General features: G+C 42.6%; 1 protein-coding gene across 3 annotated transcripts in view; it reads right to left on the bottom strand.

Moving 5' to 3' along the window:
• Window positions 1-1995: 1995 nt before the first annotated feature.
• dare (NADPH:adrenodoxin oxidoreductase, mitochondrial) overlaps window positions 1996-14162 on the bottom strand; it is a 26047-nt gene continuing 13880 nt past the window's right edge. For all 3 annotated transcript variants that reach the window (XM_084604861.1, XM_084604860.1, XM_084604863.1), the window contains 4 exons: window positions 9238-9303; window positions 5411-5519; window positions 3029-3199; window positions 1996-2657 (listed from right to left, as the gene is read on the bottom strand). In XM_084604861.1, the coding sequence (XP_084460987.1) occupies window positions 2527-2657; window positions 3029-3199; window positions 5411-5519; window positions 9238-9303 (477 nt within the window). In that variant the 3' untranslated portion in view covers window positions 1996-2526. The remainder of the gene's footprint in view (window positions 2658-3028; window positions 3200-5410; window positions 5520-9237; window positions 9304-14162) is intronic.

Raw genomic sequence — 14162 nt, 5'->3', positions numbered from 1 at the left:
ATGTGCAGCAGGTGACTAAAGATAACTTCCCGTCCCTTGCTGCATATAATCTGTGTGTTTGCACGAATTAAAGTATTATTGAAAGTGTAGCGCCGCCCTGTGCTTCTTGTTCTCTGTGTCGTCCTTTAGCGCTGCAAATCCTTTTAATAACTATGAACCAACAAGCCCAGCTTGCAGTTTTGCTATGATCCACATAGTGTGGACATGCCCTAGCTACAACGAACCAGACAAGAATATAGGGTCCTTGGAAGCTTTAATGGCCAGCCAGAAAGAAAAAGACCTAAAGAAATTCATCCATTTGGCACTGGACACCACAGAATTCCAAAGGATTCCAGCCTGCTGAAAGGGAAGGAAGATGACAGCAGTCAAGACCCAAGTTTTTATCGCCCTCTGATTCCTTGACAGCTACAAATAAAGTTAATCCATCCATCCATCTCATTTTAGGCTGGGGCTAGTTCCAAAGCATCATCCTTTTCGTTAAGCCTACAAACGCCTGGCGAGTGGCACTTTGCCAGCATGCCCGCGGGTGGCACGCCTTTTCAAGAAGTGCATCACTAGCTGGGTGCAATGTATTCTTGCTTGTAGACTACAGATGAACTTACATATAGGCATTTTTATATCTGCAGCTTTCGAGCCACTTCAACTTCTGTACAGTAAAATTTGTAACCATTCAATATTCAATTATTTGTGAAATGGAATCAAGGATGTTTCGGTTTCTCCATGCCTAGCCTGTCTATGGGCGTGAAGTTTACTAGTGGACAGTGTATACACAGCAACATAGGCGTGCACAGGGTTCTGCGTTAGGGGGAGCCAAGTTTCACTGCAGCACCCCCTCCCACCCCCCCAATGCCCCTACAACCAAAACACAGCACAAAGATGAGGAATAGTTACAAAACATTTACTTTGATGTGATGGAATAGCAACACATACAATATTCTGCGCTTAAGAAGCAAAACAAGCTTTGCCATGTATGCAGAATTTAAAATTATTCGAAAAGACGCCTCTCACAACGGTTCCTTATTGAGTTCCCAGATTTCTGAAGGGAAAGGTGGCTTGGAATGCAACAGCACGGGTTAAAAAGATCTCTATGGCCATAACCGTGCACTTTTAAAAACGACGCACAGGTCCAACAGAGTGAGCCTCGCCGGTGTGGTGCAGTGGTAAGACGCCAGACTACTGTGCCGAAGTACTTGGGTTCGAACCCGACCGTGGCAGCTACGTTTCGATGGAGGCGAAACGAATAGGCATCCGTGTGCTGTGAAATGCCAGCGTATGTTAAAAATCTCCAGATGGTTGAAATTACTCTGCAGTCCTCCACTACGGCTTCTCTTCCTCTCTTTCCTCTTTAACTCCCACCTTCCTCCCTTTCCTTACGCATATTTGGGTTTGCTCGGTATGGTGGCTCTGCAAGAGAGAAAACGATGGAAGAGACGAAGAAAGCAGGCTGTTCAGACTAGCATCTACCGCCCCCAGAGGCAGCGCAAGCAGTTCAGGTGTCCAGAGAAACAAGTGTGACAGATACTGCGCCTTTCCCTTCCTGTGAACCAATTAAAAAAAAAAAAGAAAAATAATAATAATAATAATATTATAGGTTCTCTCATGGTAGTGCCGTGGCCAACATGACGCCCATTGAAAAAGCATGCGCCGCAAATCACTAGGCCGCTCGACTTTGGGGGGCGGTAGATGCTAGTCGGAACAGCCCGCTTTCTTCGTCTCTACTGTCATTTTCTCTCTTGCGGAGCCACCGTACCAGCAAACCCAAATAAGCTTCCCTTACAGCGCTCTTCAGGTGTCCACAGAAACAAGTGTGACAGATACTGCGCCTTTCCTTTCCTGTGAACCAATTATTATTATTATTAACAGAGTGAAGGTATGGGGGCGCCCTCCTTAGAGGATTAGGGAGAAGCCCATCCCCCCACCTCTGCGCATGCTTATTTTCACAGCAAAGTGGCAGAAGTGCCTGTAAATAGACGTAATAAAAGGCCCTCCAAAGGATCCAGGTTCAATCATTTTATTGTCAACTGTCAAGTGCACAACAACATGTTCTCGGCACACCTTTTTCAAAGCCTGAATGTGCAGTTTGTGAAAAGAGCAAGACATCTGACTTTATAAAATTTATGATCAGACATCTTGCAACCTAGCAAATATTGGCCTCTGCACCAGCTCTTGATAAGCAGTGGAGGCTGAGCCCTTATCTCATTTGTAAAACTTGCATGTATGCACAGCTGGCTCCATGTACATTGATTATAATCGTATCAGTGCCACTTAAAAAGCACAAAATATACAAGCTTTTTCTAACAAAACCAAGGGGCTATGACCAGAGACACTGCTGTTCACTTTTATTTCTCCAGCCATGACTTTTGGATCCTGTGGGCAAGAAAAGAGCAACCAGTGCTTGGCTAGGCTTGGCCTGGCTGAGACTTAGGCTTCATTTAAGAGTCAGCTGGTGTCAAAATGAAATAGGTAGAAGTGGGAAGGAATGAAAAAGAAGAAAGAGAGTGAGAGGCAGCAAACAATCAACAATGACTAGCTGAATGCGACTTTAAGCATTTCCTTGACGAAAAGCAGCTTCTCACTGGGTTTGCCTTTGCGTTCACCTTCTGCTTTCTCCCATGCTTCAATCTTGAGCCACTCATCGAATGTGACGGGACGCACACCTGGAAGACAAGACAAAAAAAGACATGTTATATAGGGCAACTGGAATAACAGACCAAAGACTTTTTGTCTCAAAACCACATACATTCTTGACATTAAGCACCTTATGGTGGCAGATACGTGCTTTGTTTGAATACCTTACTCTGTGTGGCACATTATTAAGTGGAGCCACTGCACCATGGGCACTAGGAATTAGTAAAAAAACAAGCAAACAAAAACTTGATGCCCATGCTTCTTCAAGAGGGCCTCGGTGCAAGACGATAGCATTAGTGGTTGCCGAAAAAGAGCGAAAATAAAATGGTCCCAGCCAGCAGGTCTTTAAACAATGCCACTCCTTTAACATGATGCATATCGAAACAGACTCTGGACTTGCCTCTGGATTCGAGAAGTCTGAAGATGGCCGTCGAACCCTCCCTGTGGTCTGAGGGCAAGGCACCCGATTGGGCGTCCTTGACCACTGCCTGGCCTGTCTCGAAGCTGCTGTTCATGGTTGCCACCAGGACACCCACCGGGCCAGTCTTGAGCCAGCCACTGCAGTACACCCCTACGCGGGCAGGCGACAAGTTGCTGAACATTCAGAATGTTAAAGATAACATGTTTTATGAGAGCGGAGTGCATACTAAGTTGTGTGTATCGTGCTTAGAATAAGAGCGACTTCATTTCTATCATGAATACACGATGCAGAAAAAAAGCTTCTGGCAGCCTTGCATGAAAACCTGCTCGCACCTTGCCAATTAATATGATTCACCAATTCATAGTTTCAAAATTATGGGAAATAAGAATATTATTTCCCTTCTGGATAATATATTCAAATTTTCCTGCTGTAATGTCCAAAGTTTCCACCAATACTGGCTGTATATTACTTTTAGCAACCAATCACGTACGTGCAAACATAAAGGTGTACACAACCTTGGGAACAGGCGAGATGAAGTGTAGGAGTGCACCAGGCACCTGAATAACCAGCGGTTTGGTTTAATTTTCCTCATTTTTACCAGGACCGTGCAACTTTCCTGGTTTGGTTCATTTAGTGCAAAGGCGCCGGCATTGCTATTTGAATCATTAATATTCCTTGTCAATGCATCCCCCCTCCCCTATTTTTAAAAATGTATCAACAAGGCCTGCATATGGCGATCACACGCAGTGAATATTCGTGCATACAAGGAAAAGGTAAATTCCTGCACAGTGACTCTAATATTATTACAAAGGCAGAAAAATCGTCACTTCAGAAACACGTCCAGCGAAAACGACGAAGAGGAGTGCGTTACCTATGTCATCTGTGCACTGACGTGCAAACTGGGTTAACTAAACTCAATCCTGCTGACAACATTATTATCGAAGAGACGTTATCGTTAATGCTCTCCAATTATGGTGACAGCAATCCTACACACCTGTCTCATAGCTGCAGTTTTTAAATGATGCAAGTATAGATTTTACTCAGAGTTTGGCCTGCATGAAGAGTGCTTTGTAAGGTTACACGCTAAATAAAGCACACCACATATGCCACTCTGCCTTCCAGGATGCAGAGCGTTTAATTTATCTGTCTGCCCTGATTTCACCACCACAGTCAACATTAACACTGGACAATTAAATTAATTTAGAATACAGGAAGTAAAATTGGATTCCATGAAACCCTTCACCCCTTTGGATTACTGTTCTGCATCACCATGCACTTAGTAAATCTATACACATACCCCCCAACAAAGAACCCCTACTTCCTTTAGGCACCAATAGTATACTGCAATTGCTCATGCAAGCACACTAGTTATTTCACTGTACGATCAGTCATTATCATATTTCGACATTTCCTGAAGAGCTATGAACATTCATGCACATCTTTGCATGCATCTTAGACAAGGACAGAAGCCAGCAAATGTGGAGTTCTTTAGCATATTTAAACAGCTATGGGCATTTCCCTGAGGATTAAAAACACTGATAAACCCTACTTCGCAACAAACTAACAACATCATAAAAGCAATGTCTTTCCTCTTTTTACAGAGAGAACAACATTACAGTTATGACGACAACATTTCAGAGCATCTTACACTATGATTTGATAAAGTTTAAAATGTTTACATTAAAAGGCTGTGACACTGCGAGAGTGCAAGTTCCCTGCACCAAACTGAAAAAGGAAAAGCAGATAGTGTGGAAAGTTATGCGAGTTGGTCCCGTGTGCTTTTTTATTGCCAATGCCAGGTTTCGGCCCATCGCATAGTCCCGGGAAGGGCCACATTTGAAGTTAAACAGCCGTGAAGAAGAAGGAGAAGTAGATGAAGCAGACTAAGACGAAGAAGACAGACAAAAAAGACTAAGACGAAGACTAAGAAGAAGAAGACGAAAAAGATGAAGAAGAAGAAGACAATGAAGAAGTGAAGAAGACTAAGACGAAGACTAAAAAGACGAAAACAAAGAAAAATATGAAGAACATTCAGTCACCCACAGCTAATGCTTTTGCTCCACATTCGGTTCAGCAGTATTGAATCCTTCTCATTTACATGTGGGCTGGTAGCTTACACTCTCGTGTCATACTCTTAAAGGATGAGCCTAAGTGTCCCCAATAATGTAGCACCTTACACTGATTGGGCATGATAGCGGAACAATGTAGCAGGCAAAAGAAGCTTCCACCATTGCTATCACAATTCAACTAGGGTTAACCAGAGTTAAACCACAACTAATTTTTTCTTTCACATTTTTGCCCTTCTACAGTGGTGCCAAGTTTCCAAGGGAAAAAGCCAAGTGTAGAAATCTGGGCGCTCACCAGGGAGGGCCTCAATGCGACCTTGAGTGTTGAGCACGAGACCCCGCCGGCTGTCGTAGGGCACAGCGGGATCCACCACCTTACTGGTGTAGCCAATGCTCTTCAACACCTGCCGGGAGAAGAAAAACAAGAATACTGGAGAAAGGGCAAAGAGGGATTAGCACGGTGCACCAGATACACGTTACAGGCAGTCTGCTCTCAACCGGAAGGGGGAGGGAGAATGTGTAGCCAACTTAGGAGTCAGGACTGAAGCGGCTGTTAAAATTAACCAAGTTCAAATCAATGGGAGCAGTCCACTGCACAGGACCATTCTGATCAGGCAGCCTTGAGAGGAAAGAAAAAGGTTTTGTATCCAATGGAATTCACTAGGACTATAGACAAAGCCACAGGGTTTGCAGAGAACATTTGGTCAAAAATTTGAGGTGAATTCCAGGATTTCAAGAATAAAAGGGGGCAATAACCAAGAAGAGAAAGACATTCCTTTTTTTATATTATAGGCGTAAGTTAAGAATCTTATTTCTTCCTTAGCTCTAATAGTACCACCTACCAACTCTGTTAGGCTAGACACAGAGAGATGCCATTCTCAATATCAGCATCTTCAAACAGAACGATAGTAACTGCCACACAAATATATAAGCATTTTCTTTGCAGACCTTTTTTTTTTCTGAACAAGTTCTCCAGTCCAAAGCTAGTGATTTCCTTTCACACCTGGTGATATAATTCACCCACTATTGCCACAAAAATCGCCCTCATGAACAACGCTGCTCTATGTGGATCACTCACTTCCATCCACTCGCTTATCTTTCATTACTCACACATTCAAGCCACGTAGACTGAAACTTGCATTTCCCCCCTGGCATGACGCTCTATTTCACACCACAGGCCCCAAAGCAAATATGCAAAATCATGCCGTTGACTGCACACAGAGTTTTAAGGCCAATACAACTGGTGTTAAAAAATTAGAGGGGACACTTAAGCTCCACCGTTAGGTGTATGACGCGACATTGTTGATATCCTTGTTGATCCTTGTTCATGTGCATGCGCTTTTCCACTCTCTTAATCACTAAACCCTTAATGTGTACCTCTAGTCACACATACTGTTCAACAGAAACTCATGTCATGCTATATTATGTTCAGGGCCACTTGACACAGGTATAAAGGCCCATTAAACCAAATTTGCCTCCGTGAAGTAGGATCCGCTTGTCTGACCCGGAGTGCAAGGGTCCTGGAGGGTTACATTCCCCTCTCATCTGAAAGTTGGCAGCCCCATGACGTCACACAACCCTAGGATAAGGGCCACTTTCACTTTTTTAACCTACACCAGCTACGCTAGGAAGAAAAATGCCACTGGAAGTACTGGAGTTTTCTTACACTAAGGGGGGGGGGGGGGATGCCGACAATGTCAAATGCCGGATTTTATGAAGAGCGCAGCCTTTAACACTACTGCGTTAAAATAGGCGTCTCTCACAGAGAAAAGTTCAAAGCAGAGGGATGACTGAACAAGCCTCCCCAAAGGTTTTCGAGGAGTTTTGCTTTGAGACTGATTTATTCACGATACCAGGTTGCTTGTAAAAGATGCACACAGTTTAAGGCGACAAGAAAACACATAAGAAAAAAAAAAAAGCATAAAATGGGGGTGAGGTGAGCAGAAAGTGCATCTTGAAGAATTTATGACACGTGAAAAACAGAGAAAGCTGGTCACCCCTGACCCTGATTTGGCCATGTGCAACATTGTTGCTTCAGATTATGCCCGTCTTGTTTTCCATTTTTGTGTCTGAAGGACACCACCTGTCATCCTGTAACTTTGCTTTTTGGAGGTAACTTTTCAAGGAATTTAAGGAGTTTCAAAAGCTCTTGAAAAAGCTTTTCTTTCTTTTAATTCAAGCGTGCTCAGACATTTTAAAGGCCTGTGCAAAAGCTGCACAGACAACTGCACGCACAGATTCCTTTTTCCATTTTATTAAGCATTAAACCTCACCTCCTGCATCTGGATGGTGGATATCCTCACTTTTGCACACAAGTTATTATGTTTGCATTGGTACGCATATCACCTTATTTTTTCGTTAAGTACTGTAACTACCGCTAATTGCTATGCCTCCTTGCTCATAAAGAGCAAAAATAAATGTTGTCCAAAAAGGTTTTGTACAGGCACCGCAAGGAAAAATATGCACAATGAGCTACACGAGCTAACGATGGGCTGGATATAATGCAAGAGCATACAAGACAGTGTGCCAAATATATTCAAGGTCACAGCATAAATGAAAATCATATTTTCTTTGCATTACGTAAAGCGTGGGCAGCCAGACAGACCTCATCAACTCCCAAATACACGGCTATCTGCCATGTTATCTAGTAGCAACTCAGAGAAGCAAATAAAGTTAATCAGCAGCAAATGGAAAAGTTAAAAAAAAAGCACACACATGTCAATTTGTAAGAAAAAGTTTGAACAGTTTCTTCGCACAGACTGCCGGTACTGTTCACAAGTTCAAATATAATGGCCACAATGTAACAAAACCAGTAGAAATAGTCTGTGAGCATTTCAGTCAAATTTAAAAGCTCTGCATAAAACTGCCCTTCACAACCGCTATGGGCAAGGCCTCATCACACATTCTTAGGCACCTCTGTCCCACTGACATCAAGGCAAGCATTCTCAATGAAGACCCCAAAGTGATGTGAACAGGATGGAGCGTAGAGCGGTGCAGTTGCGGCTTCTTTTCTCCATTTTTTTTTCTTGACCATCGTTGAGTGTTGAGTTCAGAGAGAAAAGGAGAAGCATTAGCCGGTACCTTTGGTGTTAGTGAAGCTAGCTTAGACATTTCTGCAGTGTTCTGACATATGACAGAACTGCAATTGTTAGTGCGCTTTTTCTAGTTTTAGTAAATATCCTTTCATGGTCAGATTAGAGGGAAAGTCTACTGACCTTTTCAACAATGTTTTTCTTACTTCATTAGAAACATGCCTCCCCGAATTAATGAATATCCGGCTCTGGAGTTGAGAAACATGGCATAACAATTTAAAACCTAATTTTTCTATTATGTACTCTCATTTTCTCAACATTGACATTGTGGACACAACATAAAGTTAGTATAGTAACTCTATACAGCTCTACGAAGATGACGACTACCGCAGAAAGTAGAACGTGTCATTAACTAAGATACACAGATTTTGTTAAAACTATAACTGAGAGTAATAAAATAGCTTGAAATAAAATGAAATAAATAAATGAGAAATAAGTAGAGTGGTCAGATATACCACAATATGCCAATATCTTTACACTCATCTCCAGCAGTAGGTTGTACAAATATGTAAAGGTGTGAGCAAAAGTAGCATACAGCACGCAGATGGTGGCGGAGTTCGGGAAAACTGCATCAAAACGCCATATAGTGACTGAGACGACGCATGCATGTCGATAAAATGGGGCACTGCTACTACTGCCTCCATTCCAGATAGCTGTCACAAGATGGAGTTTAAATGCAGTTTTCCCAAGCTACACCACTGACTGCCCGTTGTATGCCACTTTTGTTCACGACTGTACAAAAATAAATAAACAAACAAGTAAACTAACATATGAATGAACTGTTACTTTCTACTCATTTTGTGCAAACCTGTCAATCACGAACAACAAATTTATTACTGAACAATACAGACTACCAAATGCGATAACCACGCAAAATTTATGCTAACAAAAATCATGATCACAAGGCAAAAAGAAGTTCAAAAACGTGCTGGGACAGACCATGACAGTCTCTGTATATCAACCTATGCAGATAGTTCATGCCTCGATGAGGCATTTTCAGAAGAAACACAATGCCAAATCAGATGCTTACCATCTGGCAGGGTAGTGTCTCTGTTTCATCTGTAAGAACAGCCTTTGTGTCCCCTGACTCCATTTTCTGCGATGAGAGAAAAACCGTAGGGCAAGGAAGTGAATGCCACACTTCCTGCAATGCATATGTGATTTTCAGCTAAAACTTTTGTATTAAAAAAGTGTCTATTAGGGCGTTAACGTGCACTGACATTGCACAGCACACAGGCGCCTTGCTATTCGCCTCCATCGAAAAGCAGCTGCCGATGCTGGGATTTGATCTCGCATCCTTGGGAACCGTAGTCGAGCGCCGTAACTACGGCGCCACCCGGCAGGGTGAAAACAAAGTGCATAGTGTAATATTTCTTGCAGAAAATACTACTTGAGCTGGTATAGCAGTACAACAATTCTGTTCTTGAATTCTATACTATACAATTTTTTGTTTTTCTTTCAAAGTAGTACTATACTGTTGTACCAGCCTTAATCCCTCTGCGGCAACACACAAAAAAAAACCCTTTGTTTAGGAAAAAGGTGCCGTCACTAGGTTTCTGTTTCAAGATTCTGCAAAGCGTAAAGCTTGGTGCTTGCAGAGGGCTGGAAATATACTAAAATTGGCCACTTATCAAAGTAACCTACTGTTATTCTCAGAAAGCAGGTTCGCAGCCCAGCTTGATAAATGACTGCACTAACCCAAAGCTGTACCTAAGGTTCTAACCTACACTCTGCCATAATCCAGTCCCTTACAGGTACTACTACAGTGCCACAACTTAGGTTTCTTCTGTAATACAGTGAGGGCAAGAGTCCAAGGCAGAAGTGCCCAGGACATGGCTTCACAGGCCGGAGTATTCAAAACTCCATCGTTGCACCACCTGGTGATGGCTCGCATGGTTCGAGATCAAGGAGGAGTCCATCAATATCTCAGGTGTGTGAGACGTGTATTGGCCTTTGCATGAGCTGCTCTTTGCAAAGGAATCTTATGTGATATGCCACAAGTAGATATTAATTGCCTCTCTTTGGTAGGAACAAGAGGTGAGGCTTTGGAAAACCAGTGCTTCTCCTGATCAAGAAACAAAGCATTCCCTGTCACTGACTGTCACTGGGCACACTGCTTAAAGGCCAACTACAATAAAAATTCATCTTGTGCAAGTCATCATCAGCTGGACAAAACCCACCGCAGGGCGAAGGCCTCTCCCATATTCCTCCAATTAACCTAGTCCTGTGCTAGCTGTATTCGAACTTTTTAGCGACGCTGGTGCCATCACGTGGCTTCTCTCGGAAGCAGCCCACAGGTGATCAGCGTTCGCAGCACAGGCAACAGCCCTTTTGCGGGATGGACATGCTGCCACAAAAAGCGATAAACAATAGCATCTGTAGTGCTCCACAGTGCACAAGTCATGCAACTTCAGGTAAGTCATGGGCAGTATCGAAGATACATGTATTTTCGATACTATCTTTAGATGCATTTTCTGTATCGGTATTAGGCATCAAATGCTGTAAATGAAAGTATCGGAGTATCGGTATAGAAAATACATCTTTAAGGTATCGTGTATTTTGAAGATACTCGATACTAAAGAAAACTTCAAATATTGAAACTGCTGTGAGACTTTGGGTTGACGGGACTTGCTCAGCCAGTAGTACAGGCCCTGAGACAGCTGTGCTTGTAGTACCGCCTGAGTTCCCTTCAAATGCCCCGGCCCCTCAGCGTTAACCACATTTCCAGATTCCCTTTCTTTAAAACTGAAGGAGGCAATGGTAAGTAGGTGCTCACGAGGTGCTTTACTTTTGAGCACCGAGTGCTTACCACGAAATGGAAACGCAAGGCGAACACGCAGTTGGGATCATGCACACTGCTGTAACCACTCTTCCCACCCTTTGCCAACCGCCCCCATCTCTGCGGCGTTTGATTCTCATCAAGCAGTGCCCTCAGTGTGCTGTTGGACGCAGTAACTTATGCACAGCCCAAAACCCCAGGGCTCCGCGTGCCGTCTCTGCTTGGTGGCAAAAACGCAAGCTTCTAAGGCCTCAGTCCACCACTATGAAGTCGGCTAACCACGTTCTTGTAGTTACGGCGTTTGACAGAAAACAAATCCATCCTTTGTAACTGCACAGGCTTCCAGTATACCTTTTTCTGAAAAAAAGAAATGTTACGCCCAAAATACACGACATGAAAGCTATCAATGCAATTTTCCAACACAGTTCGAATAACAATTTATGCATTGTCGAACAATTTTTTTTGCGAAAAACATTTGAGCAAACCTTGAATAAAACTTTTAAAGATATCTCTATCATGAAAAAACAAAAAACTGTAATTTTTGAAATGTGCGAATTGATTGACACCATTTTAGTCACTTTCTGTTAAAAAAGATACTTCGATATTTTATCTACAACTAGCCACCAACGCTAGTGAACCTCGAGTTTCCTAACTACCTTCAGGATGCTTGAGTCAACGAGGCTATGGTTCTTTCTTACACGCTGATAAAAGGAGTCTTCATCTAATACAACACTGCGGTGTGCTCGTGTGCGGATGTGGAGAGGCTTTTCTCATTTGCGTCGCTTTTAGCACGCCCACATCGCGCTCTTTCCTGCCTAAATTTCAGCCATTTTATTTTTCTTGTTTTCCATCTAACTTTTAACAATATGCAGAGCTTCAAAAGTTTGTTATCACACTAATGGCAGTATAACTGCTCAATTCTCCAAACGCACGCAGATTGCACCTTTGTATTTGTATGTATAGCCAAGTGCTCACAGGTCGGTTCGCATGAAGAGCATTAGTTTAAAGAAATAATTTGCTAGGCTGCTTGTGGAAGCAATCACTTAACTGTAACCATGGCTTCGATTCAGTGTGAAGTTCTGACAAGGACAGCTGTCCAAACAATAATTCCATGCTAGCGTATTCATTGAGCCCTTCAGAAAAACTACGCTTTAGGAATGCTCTAAAGATTTCAGAAAGCACGGCAAAATTTCCTAATACCGCTTATTGTATTACCAACTTTATTATGTTAGGATTTCAGTGATGTATCGAAGTATCGATGATACAGTACCGAGTATCTGTATCGAAACTCCATTTTGATCCTGTATCTTGTATCGGCATCGGAAATACAATTTTTCAGGGTATCGAGTATCGGTATAGAAAATACTTTTTTTGAAGTATCTTGCCCAGCCTTGCTTCAGGTGAAGTAAGCCTGCACAACTTCCCAACAACCAAAACTGAAGTCATTTTGGACCTTGAAGCTGCAAATCTAGAAGTGACTGACTACATGGTTGTATGCTCTGAGCACTTCAAGAAAGATTTTTTTCTGGTGTAATGCTTTTTCCCTGAAGTATACAATCAGGAAAGCATTCAAAAAGCAGCTAGTGATTTCATTGGATGGAAGGTAATGAAGTCAGTAATCAGAAGATCAATATTTTGGAGCTATGTGTTATGCCCAAGTGGGCCAAGATGACTTAAATAAACTTTGGCTCGGATCATGTCTATATAATATTATATTGTTCAATACAAGTACATGCCTGCAAAAAAAGAAAAAAAAAAAAAATGTGCGTTAACTAATATTTTGGCTTGGGCGAATTGTTTTATTCCAACAAGTCGTACTTGCTTGATTAAGGCACGCAAAACAGATCATGTTTCTTGTTCGTCCGTGTTTTCAAAGCGCATGTATGACTGTTAAAAAACATGTTTAAATGTTGTACATGCATTGCACTTGTACGGCAGCAGTAAATCATTTAAACAGCTGAATTGTGCTTGTTTGTTTACACCTGCCGCGTTTGAAGCGTACTCGTACGCACTACGCATGGATGGGGTGTTTGCAACGTGAGTCACACTACCGAAAATGTTGCATGTGCATAAAGGAAAACTATGCCACTGCTGCTTGCCCACTTCTTTCTGGCAGATCTTCACAGTCACAGTGCGTGGAGGGGTTTTCAGCACGCTTGTTTGTAGGCACAGCGACTAAATGCAAATGTCGGTGTTCGTCATAGTTTTTATGCCGCAGCAGATCATGTGACACATATCAAATGTTGCCTGAACCTGTGCGTTTCATTTGCCAGCGACAAAATCATCTCAAGATACAAAACTGGGCCGGAAGCTGCACATTCCTTCATATATGCACGCCTCTGTGAAACCTCCATCACCCCTGCGCTCACCATGACAGTGATACAACCGCACTACCTATAGGTGCTGAAAAGTATGAATTCACATGACCCCTGTGAACTTCTTAACCTTGTCTGCGCATCTGACTTTCTGTCGCCTCCTGCTACACTTTTCTTTTCTTAAAATGCAATTTGTTTTTCTTAGCGACCATCGGTTATTCATTCTTCGCACTACATGTCCTGCCCATTCCCATTTCTTCTTCTTGATTTCTACTAGAATGTCATTAACTCGAGTTATTGCTCCGACCCACTCTGCACACTTCCTATTTCTTAACGTTACACCTATCATTATCCATTCCATAGCTCTCTGTGTTGTCCTCAACTTGAGTAGAACCATTTTCGTTAGCTGATTTGGTTTGGTTTATAGTGTTTACCATCTCAAAGTGACTCGGGCTCTGAGAGATGCCGTAGTGGAGGGCTCTGGAAATTTTGACATGAGGTTCTTTAACATGCTCTGACATCGCATTGCACACGGGAACCTTGCTTTTCGCTGCCATAAAAAGCAACCGCCAAGGCCGGGATTCAAAAAGCAATCGATCTCGGCCTCAGCAGCCGCTTTTCGATGTCTTTTCATTAGCCTCCACATTTGAGCCCTATGGGGCTGAAACGTGGCTATAAACTGCTCACTGTGCTGTAACAATATTCTCTGTAACCCCAAAGAGGCATTATTTTATTTCATCTACATCTCAGGGGTGGTGAAATAGGATGATGTTGCAATAAAAAATTCATTCACAATATCACCTTCAACATCAAAATCTAATGAGGAGCGACAAGCATGTATCACAATGATTTGGCTGTTTA

Source organism: Amblyomma maculatum, chromosome 5 (assembly GCF_055883805.1).
Source record: "Amblyomma maculatum isolate TAMU_Amacu chromosome 5, ASM5588380v1, whole genome shotgun sequence".
NCBI classification, from domain to species: domain Eukaryota; kingdom Metazoa; phylum Arthropoda; class Arachnida; order Ixodida; family Ixodidae; genus Amblyomma; species Amblyomma maculatum.
The sequence above is the reverse complement of the archived record's forward strand: the minus strand, read 5'-3'. Positions and strand labels throughout refer to the sequence as shown.